The sequence below is a fragment of the Siphateles boraxobius genome, unplaced genomic scaffold (genome assembly GCF_051911475.1).
Source record: "Siphateles boraxobius isolate OS27281-9 unplaced genomic scaffold, OSU_SipBor_1 25, whole genome shotgun sequence".
Classification (NCBI taxonomy): domain Eukaryota; kingdom Metazoa; phylum Chordata; class Actinopteri; order Cypriniformes; family Leuciscidae; genus Siphateles; species Siphateles boraxobius.
The window spans coordinates 31,045,823-31,066,214 of record NW_027508866.1 but is presented as its reverse complement, the minus strand read 5'-3'; the positions used below and the strand labels follow the sequence as shown (position 1 = coordinate 31,066,214).

At 41.4% G+C, this 20,392-nt stretch overlaps 1 protein-coding gene across 9 annotated transcripts in view; it reads left to right on the top strand.

The window, feature by feature from the left end:
- The window catches only part of aak1b (AP2 associated kinase 1b), a 38,857-nt gene extending 29,133 nt beyond the window's left edge, over positions 1 to 9,724 (top strand). For 8 of the 9 annotated variants that reach the window (XM_077243476.1, XM_077243475.1, XM_077243474.1 and 5 more), the window contains one exon: positions 7,729 to 9,724. In XM_077243476.1, coding sequence (XP_077099591.1) covers positions 7,729 to 8,321 — 593 coding nt within the window. In that variant the 3' untranslated portion in view covers positions 8,322 to 9,724. Of the gene's footprint in view, positions 1 to 709; positions 2,319 to 7,728 lie in introns of those variants that run through there. The other variant, XM_077243477.1, reaches the window with a different exon arrangement.
- Positions 9,725 to 20,392: the final 10,668 nt, after the last annotated feature.

The window sequence follows — 20,392 nt, the reverse complement described above, 5'->3', positions numbered from 1 at the left end:
TTGAAAAAGGAATATGGATTTTTGTGTTCTTTGTTTTTATCAGTATCAATGCAGACAAGCCAGTTTTTTAGTATCATTTATATATTATCGTAGTATTTGTTGAATAGTTTTTCCCCCCAGTTTTCATTCTAATTCAGTCTTTCATTCCTATTAAATATTTCCATGTTGCTTTCATTTTCTTTTTCAATTTTAGTACTTAAACTTATTTTTTTTCAGATAGTTGCCAGCCAAGGCAATGTGCCTAATTTTTATTTAAGATATTTGTATCTAATACTTATTTCTTCTATTTCAATTACCAAAAACGATTGAATCGCTTTAGTTAACAATAACAACCCTGAGACAAGCTTACATTTTTTTACCTTGACTTGTAGATTCAGTAGTGGTGCAGAAAACACTGTGAGGTACTACTAAAAATTAACCTAAATTAACCTTATGTTTCATGTGTTTTTGGGATCTTTAATTGAGTGAAATATCTATAATTAGTTTATAGTTTTTTTTAAAAGAAATCAGTTCTCAAGTGCTCGATTCCCAACCCTACGCATGATCTCTCGTAACATTCTCTCTTGACTTTTCGTGAACATCTACTTACTTTTGTGTCTTTCTCTCCCTCTCTCTTCTGCTGTCCCCTTCCTCGGTCTCTCTTTGTCTCGATTTGACTGTCCTCCCTTTCCTCCTCCCCTAACCTTCCTGTCCATCTGGCCTCTTTTAGGGGGTCACTCTCGCAGTAACAGTGGCAGTTCTGAGTCCAGCCTGCCCACCCTGGCCCGTTCCTTGCTGTTGGTGGACCAGCTCATCGACCTCTAGACCCTACAGATAATTCCTGCTGTGCTGAAGATGACGTCAACCGCTGTAGTCTTCTGCCTTTAACCATGAATCCCTCCTGCTATCATTTGTCCTATCCTCCACCCTCTATCATGGTCCATTTCCTTCTTTAATCAGTTCTTCATCTTTCCATTCTTCCTGCTCGTCACATCTTACGTTTTATGTTCTTTCCCTGTCACTTTATTCCTTCAGTTCTTGTCGTCATCAGCATCATCGCTCATTTGATTTGACGCACTCAACATTCCTACCCTGCACCATGCCATTTCTCTCCCTGATGAGTTTGTTCAACTTTTTCCATTCGAGTTTAGTGCGACCTTTTTCTACAGGCTCAAAATCCGAAATCCAATTCCTGTGGCATCCATATCTGTGTTTCCTTTGGATGCGCATTTCATCTGCCTCGCATTCAAGAGTGCAAGCTTCAAACATCAGATGTTTGCTCAATCCTTCTTCTCTTCAGTCTTTATCTGTGTATTCAATGGCACTCAGGAAGCTTGTCTCCAGATTAAACACACGTGGGTTTTAGTACAAGGGAACCAAATGTTTACAGACAGGAATATTTTTGCTGGATATTTACAGATCTGCAGGTAGGCAAACACAGCTTGTAAGAATTTATCTTCATCCAGACTGAGCGCAGGGTACGAACAGATCTCAACACTTCGTGTAAAGCTGACCAGAAACTCCTCATTGCCATCAGTGGTACCCATTTTCACCATCTCATGACCTCCAGACCATCATTTCTCTGTTATTTCTTTGTAAATAGCTCTATTGATGTTGTACGTTGGCTCAAAGCTATGTAAATTGATGTATATCTGCAGTATTCGACTCTCCCGCCCTCGAAAGTGATTTGTTCTTCCTGTGTATAAAGCACCTGGTCCAAATGTCCAGCCATTCCTTCAGAGATCCCTGTCTCACCCCATAATATACATGGAGAATAATTTAAAAGAAATATTTCATATAAGGTTAAGATTATATGTGAATATGAATAGAGTGTTAGAGAATGAATGTATGAATCGAGTATCCATATATAAATGCAGATATGTCTATATGAAACCTATTTAAGAGGAAACTTTATCTCTTTGTTCTGTGTGAGACGTGTTTGCGAATGTAATTTTGTCGGTTTTCATCTTCAATGGCCATCGCTGAACAAAGTCAGTTAAGGAAAGAGGACAATCTCGAAGCATCGTTACACGGTTTGACGCCATTTGCAAGCAAATCGGCTGGATTTGATTTCGGTTTTCATTGCCTTTTATTCTCAAGACATTGAACAACAAAAACAGGTTGTAGTCTCGAGGAAAATCCTCAACGCTGTACGTATACCATTTCCTCCTGCCATGCTTTCTTGCACAGTTCTTGTGAATCAGACGCATATCAAAGCATGGCAGCTATTATTAATATGAAGTTAAGACATGTCTGTGGCCAATCTTCATATCAGTACTGTACATATGTGTGTATGTGTGGACGTGAGGTAAATAAATAGCTAGTCTTAGTTGTTGAAAGTGGTCAGGTGGTTTTGTCTTTGACATGGTTTAAGGACCCGCAGCAGGCACCTCGGTTTCAAGCACAGGTTCTCCTCATTCACTGAGTCTTTAGACATTGAAGTACCTGATTGAGAGCAGGCCGTACGAAGAGCAGAATCCCGATCAGTGAGAAATGCTGTAGAATTGAACGTTCTGTAATCATAAAAACAATATCAGATTTTTGACATTGCGGAATCTGTAAATTACATTGAAATGAGTTTGAGACAGTGGTTGTCATTTCACAAGATGCATAAGAGCGACTGCAGTAGGGCTGGGCGGTCTGATAGATTTTTTGCTATGCGGTTTATATCACTTTAGATATATCTGCACGGCTATAATATACAGTATTAACTGCTTTTCTCCAAATTTGGCTTATCTTATCAGAAATGTGTCTGGTTTAATTTAGCTGTTTTGAATCTTTTTGTCTTTTTTAATTACAGACTGTTAAGGTTTTTTTTTTTCATCACATTTGATGCTAGATACTGATGCTACTTACATAAATACACACATACATACATGCATATATGTGTGTGTGTGTGTGTGTGTGTGTATATATATATATATATATATATATATATATATATATATATATATATATATATATATATATATATATATATATACATACATATATATACATACATACATATATGTCTGTGATGTCTGTGGATTTTTTGTACCACTTTATTACAATAAGGTTTCATTGATTACCTGCATTAGTTACCATGAACTAACAATGAACAATACGTATACAAAATGTTACAAATACTTATATTGATAATATGTTATAAAAATCAAATGTTGTACATTTTAATGTTTTGTGAACATTTTTATTTGCTAACATTTTAAGAAAGATTAATACATGTTGTAAAAATGTATGGCTCATTGGTAGTTTGTGTTAACTAATGCATTAACAAATGTTATATAATGAGACCTTATTGTGAAGTGTTGCCTTTTTTTGATGTTTTTGAAAGAAGTCTCATGCTCACTAAGGCTGCATTTATTTATTGCAGTTAAAATACAGTTAAAACCATAATATTGTGAAATATCATTACAATTTAAAAATAATCGTTTTCTATTTGAATATATTTTAAACTATAATTTAGTCCTGTTCATTGCAATTTTTTGGTCAAGAAAAAAAGTATTTTATTATCAATGTTGTTGTGCTGCTTAAACAGCATTTATTTGAAATAGAAATTATGTAACATTATAATTTAATGAATTTTTGGTGAATTTAAGTTTTCAAAAAAAGAAAAACCTTACTGACCCCAAATTTGTGTGTGTGTGAAGATTTGCTTTACAAATCTTATCTTAATGAGATCAAATTCAAATGTAGTGCCTTTTCTTTTGTATTTAACCAGTTTAAAAACAAATATTACCAAAAGTATGTGTGTGTATATATATATATATATATATATATATATATATATATATATGTGTGTGTGTGTGTGTGTGTGTGTGTGTATATATATGCACATACACAACTTTTTTTAATTTAAATATATAACAATATATTTATTATTTAACAATATAATAATGAGATATCAGATATTAGTCATTCCGCCCATCCCTAAAGTGCAGTAATGAAACCAAAAAAAAAAAAAATTTGTTCAAGCTCGGGATATTATATGAGGCATTTTGTTGGAGGCATTGGTGAAAAACCACTGAAAAGCACTGCACGTCAATGATGGAAGAGAGATGCTGCTGGGTCTCTGGGTTACTGATGTTTGTTGTTGACTGTGGATTTCTGAGATTTCTATATCCTCGCCTCTCCTCTGTACAGCCGTTCACAGACTCTCATGTTAACCTATGCAATCCTAATGCTTCATCTTGTAGTTCTCAGTAGAGGTCTTTGCCCCGCGGGTGGTGTTTGACTTGTGTTGTTGTGCAAAAATCAAAGATTCCTTTTATGTGCTGTTTTTGTTCAGAGAAAAAACAATATTTATGACCATGTTTATCCCCAGAGTTGGAACCTCATTGGTCTCTGTAGCAAACACCCTCAGCCCAGTGTTAGAACAGTAATGGGTTCATGTGCACCTTCTATTTTTGTCAAAACCAATAAACAAAGAAAGGGGTGGTAAATAAACATGTAAATGTGAATGTAAATTGTGCTGGTGTTCATTTTTATTTTGTCTGTTGAAACTGTACATTTTGTTGTCAAGCTAATCGTGCACAGAAATGTGAACCACTGTTGAATAATAATAATAATGCAATATATAAATATGAAATGCTGTTGTAGTAAGAGAAATAATTATATATTTTATATTTATATATTGGATTATATTTTCAAAATATTGATGTGTAATTTAATTATTTAAACTATATTTTAGTAATTAAACTTTTGTTGATCAACAAATAGAAAAATGGACAGGGGGGATGTAGGAAAAGAAAAAATAATTGAAATATTAAAACTATATTCTGTGAATATTTATTGTGAAATGCGCTATACAGATGCACTTGAATTGTTATAAATATCCACCTTTTTTAATATTTTAGAAAAGCCAACATATTTATCAGGTTGTTTTTGTGATTCAAATTGGTGATACTCAGGCCTCTATTTGTTCTTGTAAGACTGCAGTCATGTTGTGGGCATCATAAATTTAATAATATATTGAAGGATTACTTGGGTGTAAAACAGCTCTCACTTTCTTATCACGTTAAAACTTCTGGCTGATATAGCCGCGTCTTCTCCAGGTAAGTTTTCTTTATCAATGTTGTATTCTTTCTCACTCTTTCTTCCTCTGTCATTTGAGCATTCACTTGTATAAGAGAATTGCACATTCACACAAAAACATGGCACTATATGACTAAGGCGTTGTGTTTTACAAGTCGATGTAGCCAAACTTGCCAGGATGCCCGTAGGTATTTTGCCTTTTCAGGAGATTTTATGGAGTTTCATTCCATTAAAATCACTTGAGACTTTAATTGTCCTCTTAAAGCATCAAGTTCATAAATAAATCAGGGCTTTGAAGCAAGAGTAGCCTAGTTTGGTGCTGTGCATTTCCTGCTGGCATTCAATAACACAAAAACAGCCTTCCTCAAAGGCTTGATTATCTACACATTTGAAGAATTCACAAGCCGTTTCTCTTGCTGCTTTATACAAATTAACTGTTTTGTGATTTGCTGACCTCTTTGCATGCGAAATGGGTAACAAGTTCAAAAAGTTGATAAATGTGGTCATCATGTAAATGTTCACATTGTTTGAACCTCTATAGATGATGTTTCTTTGAATGGTCTGGTTGGACTGGTGATGAAGGTTTTCGTAAAAAAAAAAAAAAAAAACGATTGCAAATTCAACCGTAAAAGACTGCAAAAATGCTACATTAAAAACCTGTTAATTGGTAAATCTTAAAGGAATAGTTCACCCAAAAATGTTGTCATTTACTCACCCTCATGTTGTTCCAAACCTATATGAGTTTCTTTATTCTGCTGAACACAAAAGATATTTTGAAGAATGTTGGTAACCAGACAGTTGTCGGGTAGGCATTGACTTTCATAATATTTATTTTCCTATAATGGAAGTAAATGGCTACCGTCAACTGTCTGTTTTCCAACATTCTTCAAAATATCTTCTTTTGTGTTCAGCAGAAGAAAGAAACTTACACAGGTTTTGAACAACATGAGGGAGAGTAAATAAAGACTTAATGAATGAATTTTCATTTTTGAGTGAACTATCGCTTTAATTTCCTTTATATCAGTGGTGTCCAAACTCAGTCCTGTAGGGCCACTGTCCTGCAGAGTTTAGCTCCAGCTTGCCTCAACACACCAGCCTGAAACTTTCTAGTCTGCCTAGCGAGACTGTGGCTGTGTCCGAAATCACCCTCTTTACGCTCAATGGGTCTCATTCATGAAACACGAGCAGAACAAATTTTTGTGTAAATCGTGTGTAAAGTGGTTCTGGCGTAAATTTTCGGATTCATTAAAATGTTCGTATTTTCCAAATGTTAGTTGGTACGAAAGAAATCTACACCTGCTCCCAGCCACGCGTAAATAGTGCGCTTAACACCCGAACGTTTTGCTCATTAACAAGGCTGCATTTTAATTCACCTTAATCGGGTACATATTTACACAGCATTTTGAAAAAATATTATATATAGTAATTACATACGGTTTTTCTTATTATGAGAGCCAGTAATAGCATCTGCGATGGTGGTCCTTCTCCAGTTTGAATTCGATTTTTCCGAAGTGAACTAATTCGTTTTTTGCTCTCAAGCTTAATGTCGAACCATTTTCTTCTCACTTCTGGGAATGTTCGATTAACAGATGAAACTCCATTGACTGCATCTGTAATATGCTGCCAAGCTTCCTTTTTTTTTTAGGACCCGATACGCCACTATGTACGCTTGAAAATAAAATGTGGCGTTTTGAATGAACTTCTGATAATAAAACTTCAATTTCTTTATCTGAGAATTTTTTTTTTCATTCGCATTCATGTCATAATATGATGCCCATATATAGTTGTCAGTCGGATTTAATGGGCGGGATTTATTAATTAAATTGAGAATGAACGTGCACGCGCATCCCATTTACGACTGATTGGAATTCATTAACACACACATTTCACTGTCACATTTGATGTTTACGAAGTATTTTTGAATCAGGAGAAGAGTTTTCGGGAAGGTCTCTTTACGCGCAAATCACTCACATATTTACTCATATATTTACGAATGTTTAATGAATGAGACCCATTGACTCTTCCCTTCATTAGTCCAATAATATAGTTCACTTGAGGCAGTGAATGAAACCGGGTGAGTGAATTCGGACACAGTGCACCGGAAAGGCTGCTACTTTTCCATAGTTTGTGGTTGGTGTTTAATAATAACTTAAACCATAGCAAACTGGCAACTCCAGTAGTAATGAAAAAATGCTGTCATGGAAACTATGAACAAACCTTACCACATGTGTATTTAAGATGATTGTCAGTATATTAAGTTAAAAAGAATAGTTACTTTATATATTAACTTTGTTTTAGTTAATTAAATGTATTTTTTTTTAACTGTAAATTTAAGTATAATCTTTTAAATTTAAAATATGTATCTTATGTATGCGGTTGTTTTTATTCATTTTATTCATCAAACCAACCGTCATTCTCTTGCAAAAAAAAAAAAAAAATTCACAAGCAAGTACAGCCAAACTTGCCAGGATGGCTGTATTTATTTTTCCATTCAGGAGATTTTAAAGTTTTTCTTTCCATTAAAATCACATTGACTTTAAAGGTTCTATTAAAGAAGTGAGTAAAATGTTGCTTATTCATATTTTTGTAAAGTGAGGCTTCTGCTTTTTTTTGTTTTTTGTGTAAATTTCACTTTTTACTTTTAAATTTCACATTTTATTGTATGAAAAAGCATGCATTCTCTTTAATTTGTTGTGCTCTTATTGTCTTTTGCAGAGGATCTTCCTAATGTGAACGGCTACGCATTGGCATCGGGAGCCAGTAACATCCAGAGCTCAGAGGTTCCTTCAGAAGAGGAAGAGGTTCTGCACACGTGCAGTGGCTCAAAGCTTCTTCTGCTGGACTCCAAACTCCTCAACACAACCGCTCTCAAACTCTCACCATTATCCTCTCCAGACGTTTTCTCAAGTGCCCCATTTCCTGGATGTGGGAGAGACGGTAGGGATATCTTCACCAGTGCTCCCTTTCCCCAAATTCAACGAGCCCATACACAGCCTGACATCTTCCTCCAGGCGCCCTTCTGCAGGAAGAATGATCCACAACATTTTACGAGATGCTCGAATGGCAACGAGCCCATCTTGCCCCATCCACCTGTGCACAGTCAAATCCGGTTTCCCTATTGCGCCGAGGCTCCGATGCCCCAGCAGCCCATTGCCGCCCATCGTGTGGTCTCCAGCGTGGGCCAGCAGGCAGCCGTGAGCTCCGTCCCCGTCGGACCCCTTCACTCCTGGACGGTAGGTGTTCGAGCGGTGATGGACCCCTTTCTGGCGGCCCCGTTCCAACCTCGGGGCCCATTGGGAAAGCCTTAATGTTGCGAGCGCCCCTTCTTCTCATCTGGTGTTTCCACAGCACTTTAGCTCCGCTTCACTCCGATGTTCTGCTTCACTCTGATGTTCTACATCCGTGCATCGCGCCAACAGACATGTAGAGAGCAATTTCATCTTTTGATTATGATATAGAGGTCTATTACCCACATGTATTCATCCATTTCTTTTTTGATGCTCTTTGTAATGGTTTACACAAGCTTTTTCAAACATATGTAGTAAATTATTTCTTACTTCTTCATTGAGTCCAGTATTAAAAGGACGTAAAATGTGAAAATGAAGGAAGTTTAAGGTGTGGCCACATTAGCGAAATGTAGGCAAACTTTTGCAGGCAAAAAAGTTACTTTTCCATTGTCAATAGTAAAGCGATGGGTTACACTTTAAGGTGACGTAGTTACAATGTAGTCACTTAATTAAGTACTGAGTAATATCAATTAACTACATATACTTACTATAGAGTTATGGTTTGGTTCAGGGTTAGTAACTTGTAATTATGCATAATTTACTGTTATTACTATAGAAGATTACACTTAATTTTAAGGTGTCTGTGTTTCAGTGTTAAGCATTACACAAGTACTGTGTAATAATAATTAACTACATGTACTTACTATACGGTTAGGATTGAGGTTTGGTTGGGGGTTAGTTGCATGTAATTATGCATAATTTATAGTTATTACTTCAGTAACTACATGTAACGTGTAATAATTACACTGTTAAATAAAGTGTTACCCTATAGAAAGTACATGCAGTACCGTGTGACTGTCACCTTAAAATAAAGTGTTACCTAGCATGTATGAAACTGCTTGAATGTTACTTTTAAACCAAGAAACTTCCTGGTGGTTCGCGCTGCAAATTTCCGTGACCAACTTGAACAAAAGCAAACGCAAAACTCCCAATCGCACGCATTCCTATTGAATTGAATGGAATTCACCTGCGAAATTTTGCAGTGCAATGTTAAATGTGACTGCACCTTTGCTCTCTGTTTACTGGTATTTTTGTATAGGGGAGCAGCTGATGAGACTATTCAAAGGTTTTAGACTTGTAGTTAGATTTTAGGTTTGTAGTACTTGCTTCCTTTTTAGTGTCAAAGCAGGCAGAATATCCAAAACCTTGTGACAGAATTGTTTTGAGGCCTTATGTAGGTCAAAATGGCAGGAGAATAATGTTTCTTTGCTGATATTGTGCTTTTCTTGAACCTAAGGTACTGTAGATGAATCTAAGCAGGGCTAGAATGGACTGAAAGTAACTGACGGTCACATCCACACCATCTGGTGTGAAAACATTGAAGCACTTTTACAATCTGTAGTCATGGATATACTAGTTTTGCTATACAACAATCTGCTGTATATTCACTGTATATTCCTTACATGATAAAGACTTTGTTAAAATGTCTCGTCTTTTACTCTTTCTTCATAAATTAATATTAATCATCCTTTGAACACCTGCAGGACTTGAAGGTTGAAGCGTCAATCAGAAGTTATTTTCTTTATGTACAGTTTATACACTCACCTAAAGGATTATTAGGAACACCTGTTCAATTTCTCATTAATGCAATTATCTAATCAACCAATCACATGGCAGTTGCTTCAATGCATTTAGGGGTGTGGTCCTGGTCAAGACAATCTCCTGAACTCCAAACTGAATGTCAGAATGGGAAAGAAAGGTGATTTAAGCAATTTTGAGCGTGGCATGGTTGTTGGTGCCAGACGGGCCGGTCTGAGTATTTCACAATCTGCTCAGTTACTGGGATTTTCACGCACAACCATTTCTAGGGTTTACAAAGAATGGTGTGAAAAGGGAAAAACATTCAGTATGCGGCAGTCCTGTGGGCGAAAATGCCTTCTTGATGCTAGAGGTCAGAGGAGAATGGGCCGACTGATTCAAGCTGATAGAAGAGCAACTTTGAATGAAATAACCACTCGTTACAACTGAGGTATGCAGCAAAGCATTTGTGAAGCCACAACACACACAACCTTGAGGCGGATGGGCTACAACAGCAGAAGACCCCACCGGGTACCACTCATCTCCACTACAGATAGGAAAAAGGCTACAATTTGCAAGAGCTCACCAAAATTGGACAGTCAAAGACTGGAAAAATGTTGCCTGGTCTGATGAGTCTCGATTTCTGTTGAGACATTCAGATGGTAGAGTCAGAATTTGGCGTAAACAGAAGGAGAACATGGATCCATCATGCCTTGTTACCACTGTGCAGGCTGGTGGTGCTGGTGTAATGGTGTGGGGGATGTTTTCTTGGCACACTTTAGGCCCCTTAGTGCCAATTGGGTATTGTTTAAATGCCACGGCCTACCTGAGCATTGTTTCTAAAAATTTCCATCCCTTTATGGCCACCATGTACCCATCCTCTGATGGCTACTTCCAGCAGGATAATGCACCATGTCACAAAGCTCGAATCATTTCAAATTGGTTTCTTGAACATGACAATGAGTTCACTGTACTAAAATGGCCCCAACAGTCACCAGATCTCAACCCAATAGAGCATCTTTGGGATGTGGTGGAACGGGAGCTTCGTGCCCTCGATGTGCATCCCACAAATCTCCATCAACTGCAAGATGCTATCCTATCAATACGGGCCAACATTTCTAAAGAATGCTTTCAGCACCTTGTTGATAGCCTGGGAAAACCCAGACGAACTTCCGGCAAATTTAGATTTGCTCTGCAAGTTAGTCTGGCAAACAGCCCATTCAAGCTCATTTCCAATCTTTCCAAATCGAGGCACCAATCACAAACGTTGAGACGGGCTTTACAAGATGACGAACGATCTGATTGGTTTTAAGGTCTATGCAATTGCTTACAGAGGCATTTGAGCGACGTCCGTTGGTGATGCCCCTTTGGAAATTAGCTGTGAATGAACCTTCCCCAGACCCTAACACAGTTATGACTGAGAAGGGGTCTGGTTTTAACCAGGCTACCTTGTTGAATCAATGCCACGTAGAATTAAGGCAGTTCTGAAGGCGAAAGGGGGTCAAACACAGTATTAGTATGGTGTTCCTAATAATCCTTTTGGTGAGTCTATATAAAAAAAAATTTGATATCACTTCACTTTGCCTGTTTATTGCTGCAGTCTTTTGATCAAAAGCTTCACATCTATCAAAAATTCAGAACCTATTGGATTTTTTGGTGAACAAAGGAAAATATATTTCTGTGTACACGTGTGTGTGTGTGTGTATGTATATATAATGCACATACGTTTTTTTGTTTTGTGTTTGATGATCAACATCAAGACCATGACTATAAATTTTATCTATGGATCTTTTTATAGGGAATGAGAATAAATGTATTGGCTTGTAGCTACATTTTCACACATTGAATAGACCTTGAGAAAACTATGCTTCACCTGAGGTGAAAGAACCAGCAGCTCTTTTTATTTAATTCATACTTGGTAGGGTGTGATAAATGCATTCAGTGTCTGAAGGGATGTACATTTCTCTTTCATTGATGAATCACAGGACATAGGGAGTTTTGTTCAGAAATGACACTGAGCCATTAAGCAGCACCAATTTATTGAAATAACAGCCAGTGTGCTGCCATTGGTCAGTTCCACCTAAAGACTGTTGGCTGATTCCACTGTTTTTGAAGGGAATTCTGGGATTGAACCGCCTACAGATTGAGTTCATATATTACCTTCACTGATCAATGTGATCAGTTTCTGTGATCTGATCACACTGATCTCAATGTGTCTGTAATTCTGAGGTAAGGTTTACACGACAACGATGTAAGAACAAAAGTTTTTCCTTTGCATTTTTCGCATACAGACAACGTTTTCCTAAGGCCTATTAACTTTGTGTAAAAGTCCATTAATGGATTTTTGATAGACAATGGCTCTTATCCTCAAACAGACACACACACAAACAAACAAACGTGTGTGTGTGTCAGGGGCGTTTTTCTCTGAGGAGGCAGGGGAGACAGTGTCTCCTCAAAAAAACTGGATGAGAAAATAATCGGTTACAAAAATAAAACACAAAAAGTGACATTAAAATGTGTAAAAGTCACTCGTTTTTATAACAGTCCAACAGCGACACCCGCGGGTAAAGTTACAGCGGGAGGCTTGTCTCCCCTGAGCCCATTGACTTTTAACAGATCCCCTAAAGCGTGCGCGGGGTTTGGTGGGGGGTAATAGTGGACCAGGTATGACATCAACCGGGAGTTGGCATCACATCACATCACATATTGCATAAATCAAGCTCTCTGATCAAAAGACGTTTATGAAAACAGTGTAGTGTAAATGACCCTTTACATAGCCACTTCTCTACACACCACAAGGCTATCAGAAATTACACTCAAGACTGTTTACACAGCACCATTTTCAACTAAAAAGAAAACATTCACATGAAAACAGCGTTTTTGGGGGGCTGAAAAAGCAAACTTTTAAAAACAGGATTCAAAAATCATGTTTTTGAAAACAATTCCCTTATCTCTGTGTAAACTACAAAAAACGTGCATTTGTACGGGTTCACTCTATAGGCTTATAGTGTTTCTTTACAAAGTGGCATTGCCAACTACAGGCCTGTTGTCATTATTAGTCAATTTCATGGTTTTGACAACATTGTCATCTGTACACGAAAAACTTTCACAGTGTTAATAGCCTATATCATTGTCGTGCAAATTTACCCAAAGATATAAGATAAGTTTCCCTTTGTTTTAACATAAGTTCCCTATTCCCTTTTGTAGATTTGGTGAAGTATTTTCAGTTTTAAGTGCACTGAGTTGCATCAAACAGGAGTTTTCACAAGCTTGGAAAAGTCCTTTTAAACCAAATGAAACATTCATTTGTAATGAAAAACTTTGTCTTCCCCTAACTTCTGTTTTTAGGATATATACAAATATTAACATCTTTTATCATGTAGCCTACATTTAGCATTCAAAAAGAAATCAAATCCTTTTCTTTCTAATTTCTTGTCTGACACGTAACACTTTTAATTGTTTCTCGGTTAGTTTTGTGGCCAATTGTCCTTGTGAATGTGAGCAACACAAGAGTGGAATTTTCCATCCTGCATGCGCACTTGCGTTTCAAAACCAGTCGTGTTTTGTCTCCTGCTTTATAAGTAGCTCTGTGTGTCATGGTCTAAAGTCAAAAATGAAAAGATCACATCAATTTCTTATAGCAATGATCCTGCAATCATTGATCATTATTAGTACTCAAATAATAATAATAATAATAATAATAAATACATGTGTTTTTACAACCCTGTTCACAAGCTTCAATTAAAACCTAGATTTTTACCATTTTCAAAAAAATGTTGGGGTGTTTTGGTTGTTTGCCAGGACATTGCTGACATTATTTTAGTATTTACATACAAGTTTTAGAAATGTTCTGTGCTTTTGTCATATTTATTAGTTTTTCTTTCTTTAAAAATGAAATCTTTATTAAAATCAAATTAAATACATTTTTAACTTTATTAAATTAAATATTTATATGTTGTCTTATTATTATTTTAGTGTTCTTTTGTTAGTGTGTTGCTGTGTGGTTGCTAAGGTGTTCTGAGTGGTTTAGCATGTTGCTAAGGAGATTAGAGTAGTATTTTTGTTTGTAGAGTAGTATTTAATATTTTGATGGTTGCTAAGATGTTATGCGTGCTTTTATGTGTTTGGACTAGTTTTTACCAGTCAAATAAGCATTCTGATATGATTCTGATTCTTAGAAATGATTCGCGTCCCTCTTCAATGTTTATTGTCCAGTAAAATGTCACATATAGAAAGATGTGAGTAAAAAAATTGGCATTGGCAAGTATCTGAAACTGTAACGATCGCTAGTTTGCTGCCGACTGGTAACATTTTTATAAATTCTAACAATATAATGCTGATAACATGAACGAGAACAAACATAAATGACGCTCTGAACAGTCAAAGGGGTCAGTGCTGCATTGTAAGCTTCCTTGCCAGTTCATATATTCAAACACAAGAAGATATGAACGGGAATTCAATTCACTACTCTCGCTGTGTGGCAAGTTCAAACATCCAGAAAGCCGAGTTTCAGACTGCACGCAAATACTAAATTGTGCTCTGTTTCAAATCTTCTCGTGCATGAGCAGATTCACACCAAATTATGTCAAAAATGCCCGTCTCTGAGTATCCCTGAAAATAGTCATTTATGTCTTAAATGAACAGTTGAGAAAGAAAATGCATGTGTACAGAATGTATCATTGGATCTGTGTATTCGCTCTTAATGTAACAGAAACGATACTCGGTTCCTAACGTAACCTCGGTTCTCTCTAGAGAGGGAACGAGTATTGCGTAAGTTTAGCTTACGCTACGGAAAAGATTCATCTTCTCGAGATACTGAAGCCAAAAAATTATCCTTAATTTTGTATTCCTTGTCAACGCAGTGCAGCAGCTAGCAGACCTAGAGCAGGCCATCTCGCGTGCTCATTGGCTGCCCTGCGGGCAACTGCTGCAGCCTACCAGTGAGCCCGGCGTGACGTCACGCCCAATGAAGGGCGCCCGCGCCTTCATAGCGTCACAGCCCGCCAGAATGGGCGTGGCTTAGCGTATAACACTAGGGGCTGTAGGCTGACTTCCCTGGTTTTCGTCGACTGAAGCGAAGTCGCTTGTGGCGCGAGCACGGCCGGTTACGCAATACTCGTTCCCTCTCTAGAGAGAACCGAGGTTACGTTAGTAACCGAGTATCGTTCTCTTATGAGAGGTTCTCTCGTTTTGCGTAAGTTTAGCTTACGCTACGGGAACACTTTGTCAACGCCGTGCGCGCCAAGCATCCACATGAGACCCCGAGCTTTCAGGGGAACCCCATAAGTGGAAAAAATAAGGTGGCCAGCCACGCGGGCCATCACTTGTACATAAGCACACATAGGGAATACAGAGCAGCGCGCCGGTCTGTATAGGCACATGGCACATACCCTACTTAGTGCAGCTCAACCAGGAGAGCTGAGTCATGTGAAAGTGATCTGAGCAGGAGATCTGGGCAGAATACACCTCTCCTTCAGACTGACAACAGTTTAGCCTGCAAGGCAGGAACTTCTAGGTTATAAAACCTGACAAAGGTAGACGGGGAGCTCCAGCCCGGCGCTACACATGTGTCATGGATAGAAATTCCACTGGACCATGCCCACGAAGAGGCCACGCCTCCCGCGGAATGAGCCCTGATGCCCAGAGGGCATTGCAGACCTTTTGACGCGTAAGCGGCCGCTATAGCGTCTACTATCCATCTGGACAGGCTCTGTTTCGAGGAGGCGAGACCCTTGGTGCGCCCACCAAACGAAACAAAAAGCTGTTCCGAACGCCTGAATGAGGCGGAGCGCGTAATGTAAAACCTCAGCGCTCTGACAGGGCAGAGGAGATTCACATCACCTTCGCTGTCAGATGCTGGGAGAGCTGACAACGAAATAACTTGCGCTCTGAATGGAGTGCCCATCACTTTAGGGACATAGCCATGTCTAGGTCTGAGGATCACTTTAGAGTCATTCGGTCCGAACTCAAGACACAACGCGCTGACAGACAGCACATGCAGGTCCCCTACACGTTTTTACTGACGACAGTGCAGTCAGAAAGACGGTTTTCAGTGATAGATATTTCAACCCCACGGAGTCTAGTGGTTCAAATGGAAAAGCTTTCAGGGCCTCGAGGACCAATGAAAGATCCCACATGGGAACCGACGGGGGGCGCGGCGGATTCATCCTTCTAGCTCCTCTAAGGAAGCGGATGACCAACTCATGTCTTCCCAATGACTGGCCGTGCGTCGATTCTGCGAACGCTGCCACGGCCACCAGGTATACATTGAGTGTGGATGGGGACCTTCCCTTATCCAACAGCTCTTGTAGGAAGTTGAGCAGATGCGCCACCCCGCATGTCCGCGGGTCCAGACCTCTGTCGGTGCACCATCCAGAGAACACCGACCATTTAGGCGCGTAGAGCCTTCTCGTGGAAGGGGCTCTAGACTGCGTGATCGTGTTCATCACTCCTTCTGGCAGGGCAACGAGTACCCGTTGATCAACCATGCATGCAGAGACCAGCGCTCTGGATGGGGATGCCAGATCGTGCCGCGAGCCTGAGAGAGGAGATCTGCCCTCACCGTATTCGGCCACGGAGCTGTATGTGACAGCCGTGCTAGTTCCGGGAACCAAATCTGATTCTCCCAACGCGGGGCTATCAGTTTCCCTGATTCTCTTGATCACCTGTGGCAACAGAGAGACCGGAGGGAAAGCATATAGCGGGAGGCTGGGCCAAACCTGGGCCAGCGCGTCCTCGTCCTTCGAAAAGACCGTCGGGCATTGAGCGTTGTCTTTTGACGCAAATAGGTCGACTTCCGCTCTGCCGAATAGGCGCCACAGTTTCTGGACTGTTTGGGGGTGCAGGGACCATTCCCCTATGGGAACATTGTCCCTGGACAGTTTGTCTGGGCTGTCGTTCAAATGGCCAGGCACATGCGCCGCCCTCAGCGAGCGCAGGTGCATCTGAGACCAAATAAGGAGGCGTTCCGTCAGATTGCAGAGATTTCTGGATCTGACACCGCCCTGACGGTTTACATAGGATACCACAGACATGTTGTCCGAGCGGACAAGAACATGCTGGTCCTGTATGAACGGGAGGAAGCACTTCAGCGCGTTCTCGACCGCTATCATTTCCAGACAGTTTATGTGAAAATCCTTGTCCTGGTCTGACCACTGGCCAAAGGCCGGTCTGCCCTCGAACAGCGCGCCCCAACCCGAGTTGGACGCGTCTGTTGAGATGACTTTACGATAAGAGATGGTTCCCATCATTACTCCCTGCTGGTACCAGTCGGCCACTAACCAGGGCTGCAGAGCTGCTATGCAGGCCTGAGTCACTCTGATTTTCTGGCCGCCAGACACCCAGGCTCGGCGGGACACGCGAGCATTCAACCAGCATTGGAGCGGGCGCATGCGCAGTAGGCCCAGCTGGAGCACCGCTGCAGCTGATGCCATACAGCCCAACATCCTTTGAAATGTTTTCAAAGGGAGAAAGCTGCCCTTCTGGAAAGATGCGGCTAGGTGCGAACACGGCGCGCGCGCTGTGTCGATAAACGAGCCGTCATGGTCACCGAGTCCAGTGCTATTCCTAAAAAGGAAATTGACTGGCTGGGCAGTAATGAGCTCTTGGTCCAGTTGACCGTGAGACCCAAGCTTTCCAGATGACTGAGAAGCACTGTTCTGTGAGATAGCAGTTCTGTCTCTGACTGTGCCAATATCAGCCAATCGTCCAGATAGTTCTTTATTCGCAGCCCCGGACTTCTCAGGGGGGCGAGCGCCGCGTCCATGCACTTTGTAAATGTACGGGGTGCCAGGGACAGGCCGAACGGCAGGACGGTGTAATGATATACCTGACCGTCGAAGGCGAATCTCAAAAATTGCCTGTGACGGGGTACTATCTGAATCTGAAAATAGGCATCCTTCAGATCTAGAGAAATAAACCAGTCCCTCGGGCGAACGTGGGCGAGGATTTTCCTGGTCGTAAGCATTTTGAACGGTCTTTTCGCAAGCACTTAGTTCAAATGTCTCAGATCTAGGATAGGTCTGAAGGCTCCGTCCTTCTTGGGTACGAGAAAATATCGGCTGTAAAAGCCTGACTCGCTCAGAGAACGCGGTACCTTTTCTATAGCCCCTTTGCACAGCAGCTTTGCTATTTCTGCGTGAACTAGGTGTGCTACTTCCGCATTCACTATCGTCGCGGTCCGGGCTTGAAAGCGCGGGGGACGGCGAATTAATTGAAGTGTATAGCCCTGCTTTATTGTGCTCAACACCCATTCTGAAATCCCTGGGATAGTTTCCCACACAGCTATGTGAGCCGCTAGGGGGCGAATGGCCTCCGGGTTCAGACCGCCGCCATTTGCGGGCTTGTGAAACTGAACCGGAGCCGAAAGCGCGGTGCGCGCGCTCTGGGTTCTGGGCAATGGCTGCTCGCTGAAAAGCCGAAACCGGCTGATTTATGTGAGATGTCCCAATCATAAGGGATGGGGAACATTCTTTTGTCATTTTTTGACGCGCGAGCAGCGCTCCGGGCGGAAAAGCTTCCTGTAAGCGTGAGCGCGTGTGCACGGGCACGAGACTTACAAGTGTATTTGATGCCCCGATCATAATGGATGGGGAGCGTTTTATTAATGCCCTGCGTTTTGTGATAACACTTAAATGCGTGGGCGGAGCCCGGGGGGAGGTTAGTGTTAGCAAGCGTGAACGCACTATGGCGGGCACGAGACTTACATTCATAACCTGCTTTCTTTTGTGAAACTGACCCGGAGCCGAAAGCGCGGCGCGCGCGCTCTCGGTTCTGGGCAATGGCTGCTCGCTGAAAGCCGAGACCGGCTGATTTATGTGAGATGTCCCAATCATAAGGGATGGGGAACAATCTTCTTTTTTTTTTTCCTTTTTTTTTTTTTTTTTCTTTTTAACGCGCGAGCAGCGCTCCGGGCTGAAAAGCTTCCTGTAAGCGTGAGCGCGTGTGCGCGGGCACTAGACTTACAAGTGTATTTGACGCCCCGATCATAATGGATGGGGAGCGTTTTATTAATGCCCTGCGTTTTGTGATAACACTTAAAACGCGCGGGCGGAGCCCGGGGGGAGGTTAGTGTTAGCAAGCGTGAACGCACTCTGGCGGGCACGAGACTTACATTCATAACCTGCTTTCTTTTGTGAAACTGACCCGGAGCCGAAAGCGCGGTGCGCGCGCTCTCAGTTCTGGGCAATGGCTGCTCGCTGAAAACCGAGACCGGCTGATTTATGTGAGATGTCCCAATCATAAGGGATGGGGAACATTCTTCTTTTTTTTTTTTTTTTTACTTTTTGATGCGCGAGCAGCGCTCCGGGCTGAAAAGCTTCCTGTAAGCGTGAGCGCGTGTGCGCGGGCACTAGACTTACAAGTGTATTTGACGCCCCGATCATAATGGATGGGGAGCGTTTTATGAATGCCCTGCGTTTTGTGATAACACTTAAAACGCGCGGGCGGAGCCCGGGGGGAGGTTTGTGTTAGCAAGCGTGAACGCACTCTGGCGGGCACGAGACTTACATCCATAACCTGCTTTCTTTTGTGAAACTGACCCGGAGCCGAAAGCGCGGCGCGCGCGCTCTTGGTTCTGGGCAATGGCTGCTCGCTGAAAACCGAGACCGGCTGATTTATGTGAGATGTCCCAATCATAAGGGATGGGGAACATTCTTTTTTCACTCTTTGACGCGCGAGCAGCGCTCCGGGTGGAAAAGCTTCCTGTAAGCGTGAACGCGGGCACTATACTTACAAGTGTATTTGACGCCCCGATCATAATGGATGGGGAGCGTTTTATTAATGCATTGCGTTTTGTGATAACACTTAAACGCGCAGGCGGAGCCCGGGGGGAGGTTTGTGTTAGCAAGCGTGAACGCACTCTGGCGGGCACGAGACTTACATTCATAACCTGCTTTCTTGATCGTGTAACAGAGCGGGCAGATAGTGGGCACAGACTTCTGGACACATTTCTTACATTCAACACTCGAGCGGCTTTTCTGCGCTTCATGAGAGTGTGCTCTGCGAGGTTCGGAGTGCTTATGTGTAGGGGTGAACACTGGGGCGTGGGCACTTCCATTACACTTACAACACCGACGGCATGAGCCGGACCAGAGATTAAATACTCTTTTTGAGATTTTTCTGGGTCGCCGTGAAAACGGCGTTTGTGTGCAGACGAGAGGGTCAACAAACCGGCTCGTTGGCTGCTAATTGAACCACTGCAGTAGCCTGTTTGAAGGGGACTGACAGGGAATAAACTTAAACACGCACGTCTTTTCGGAGGCGATGTGTCTGTTAGTAAGCGTGAGCGCTCGTGAGCGGGCACGTAACTTACATTCTTAATCTGACGTTATACTCACTTGAGATTTCTCTGGGTCGCCGCGAGAACGGCGGATGTGTGCAGGCGAGCGGGTTGCATTACCGGCTCGTTGGCTGCCAAATACACCGCTGCAGTAGCCTTATCTAAGGGGACTGACAGGGCGAGACATTTCGACGGCGGCGCGCAAGCCCGTCCGGGTCATGCAGAGAGCTCGAGAGGGCTCTGCATGACGCGAGGGCGGGGTAGCTCTCTTGTAACGTAAAGAGAGCTAGCCGCG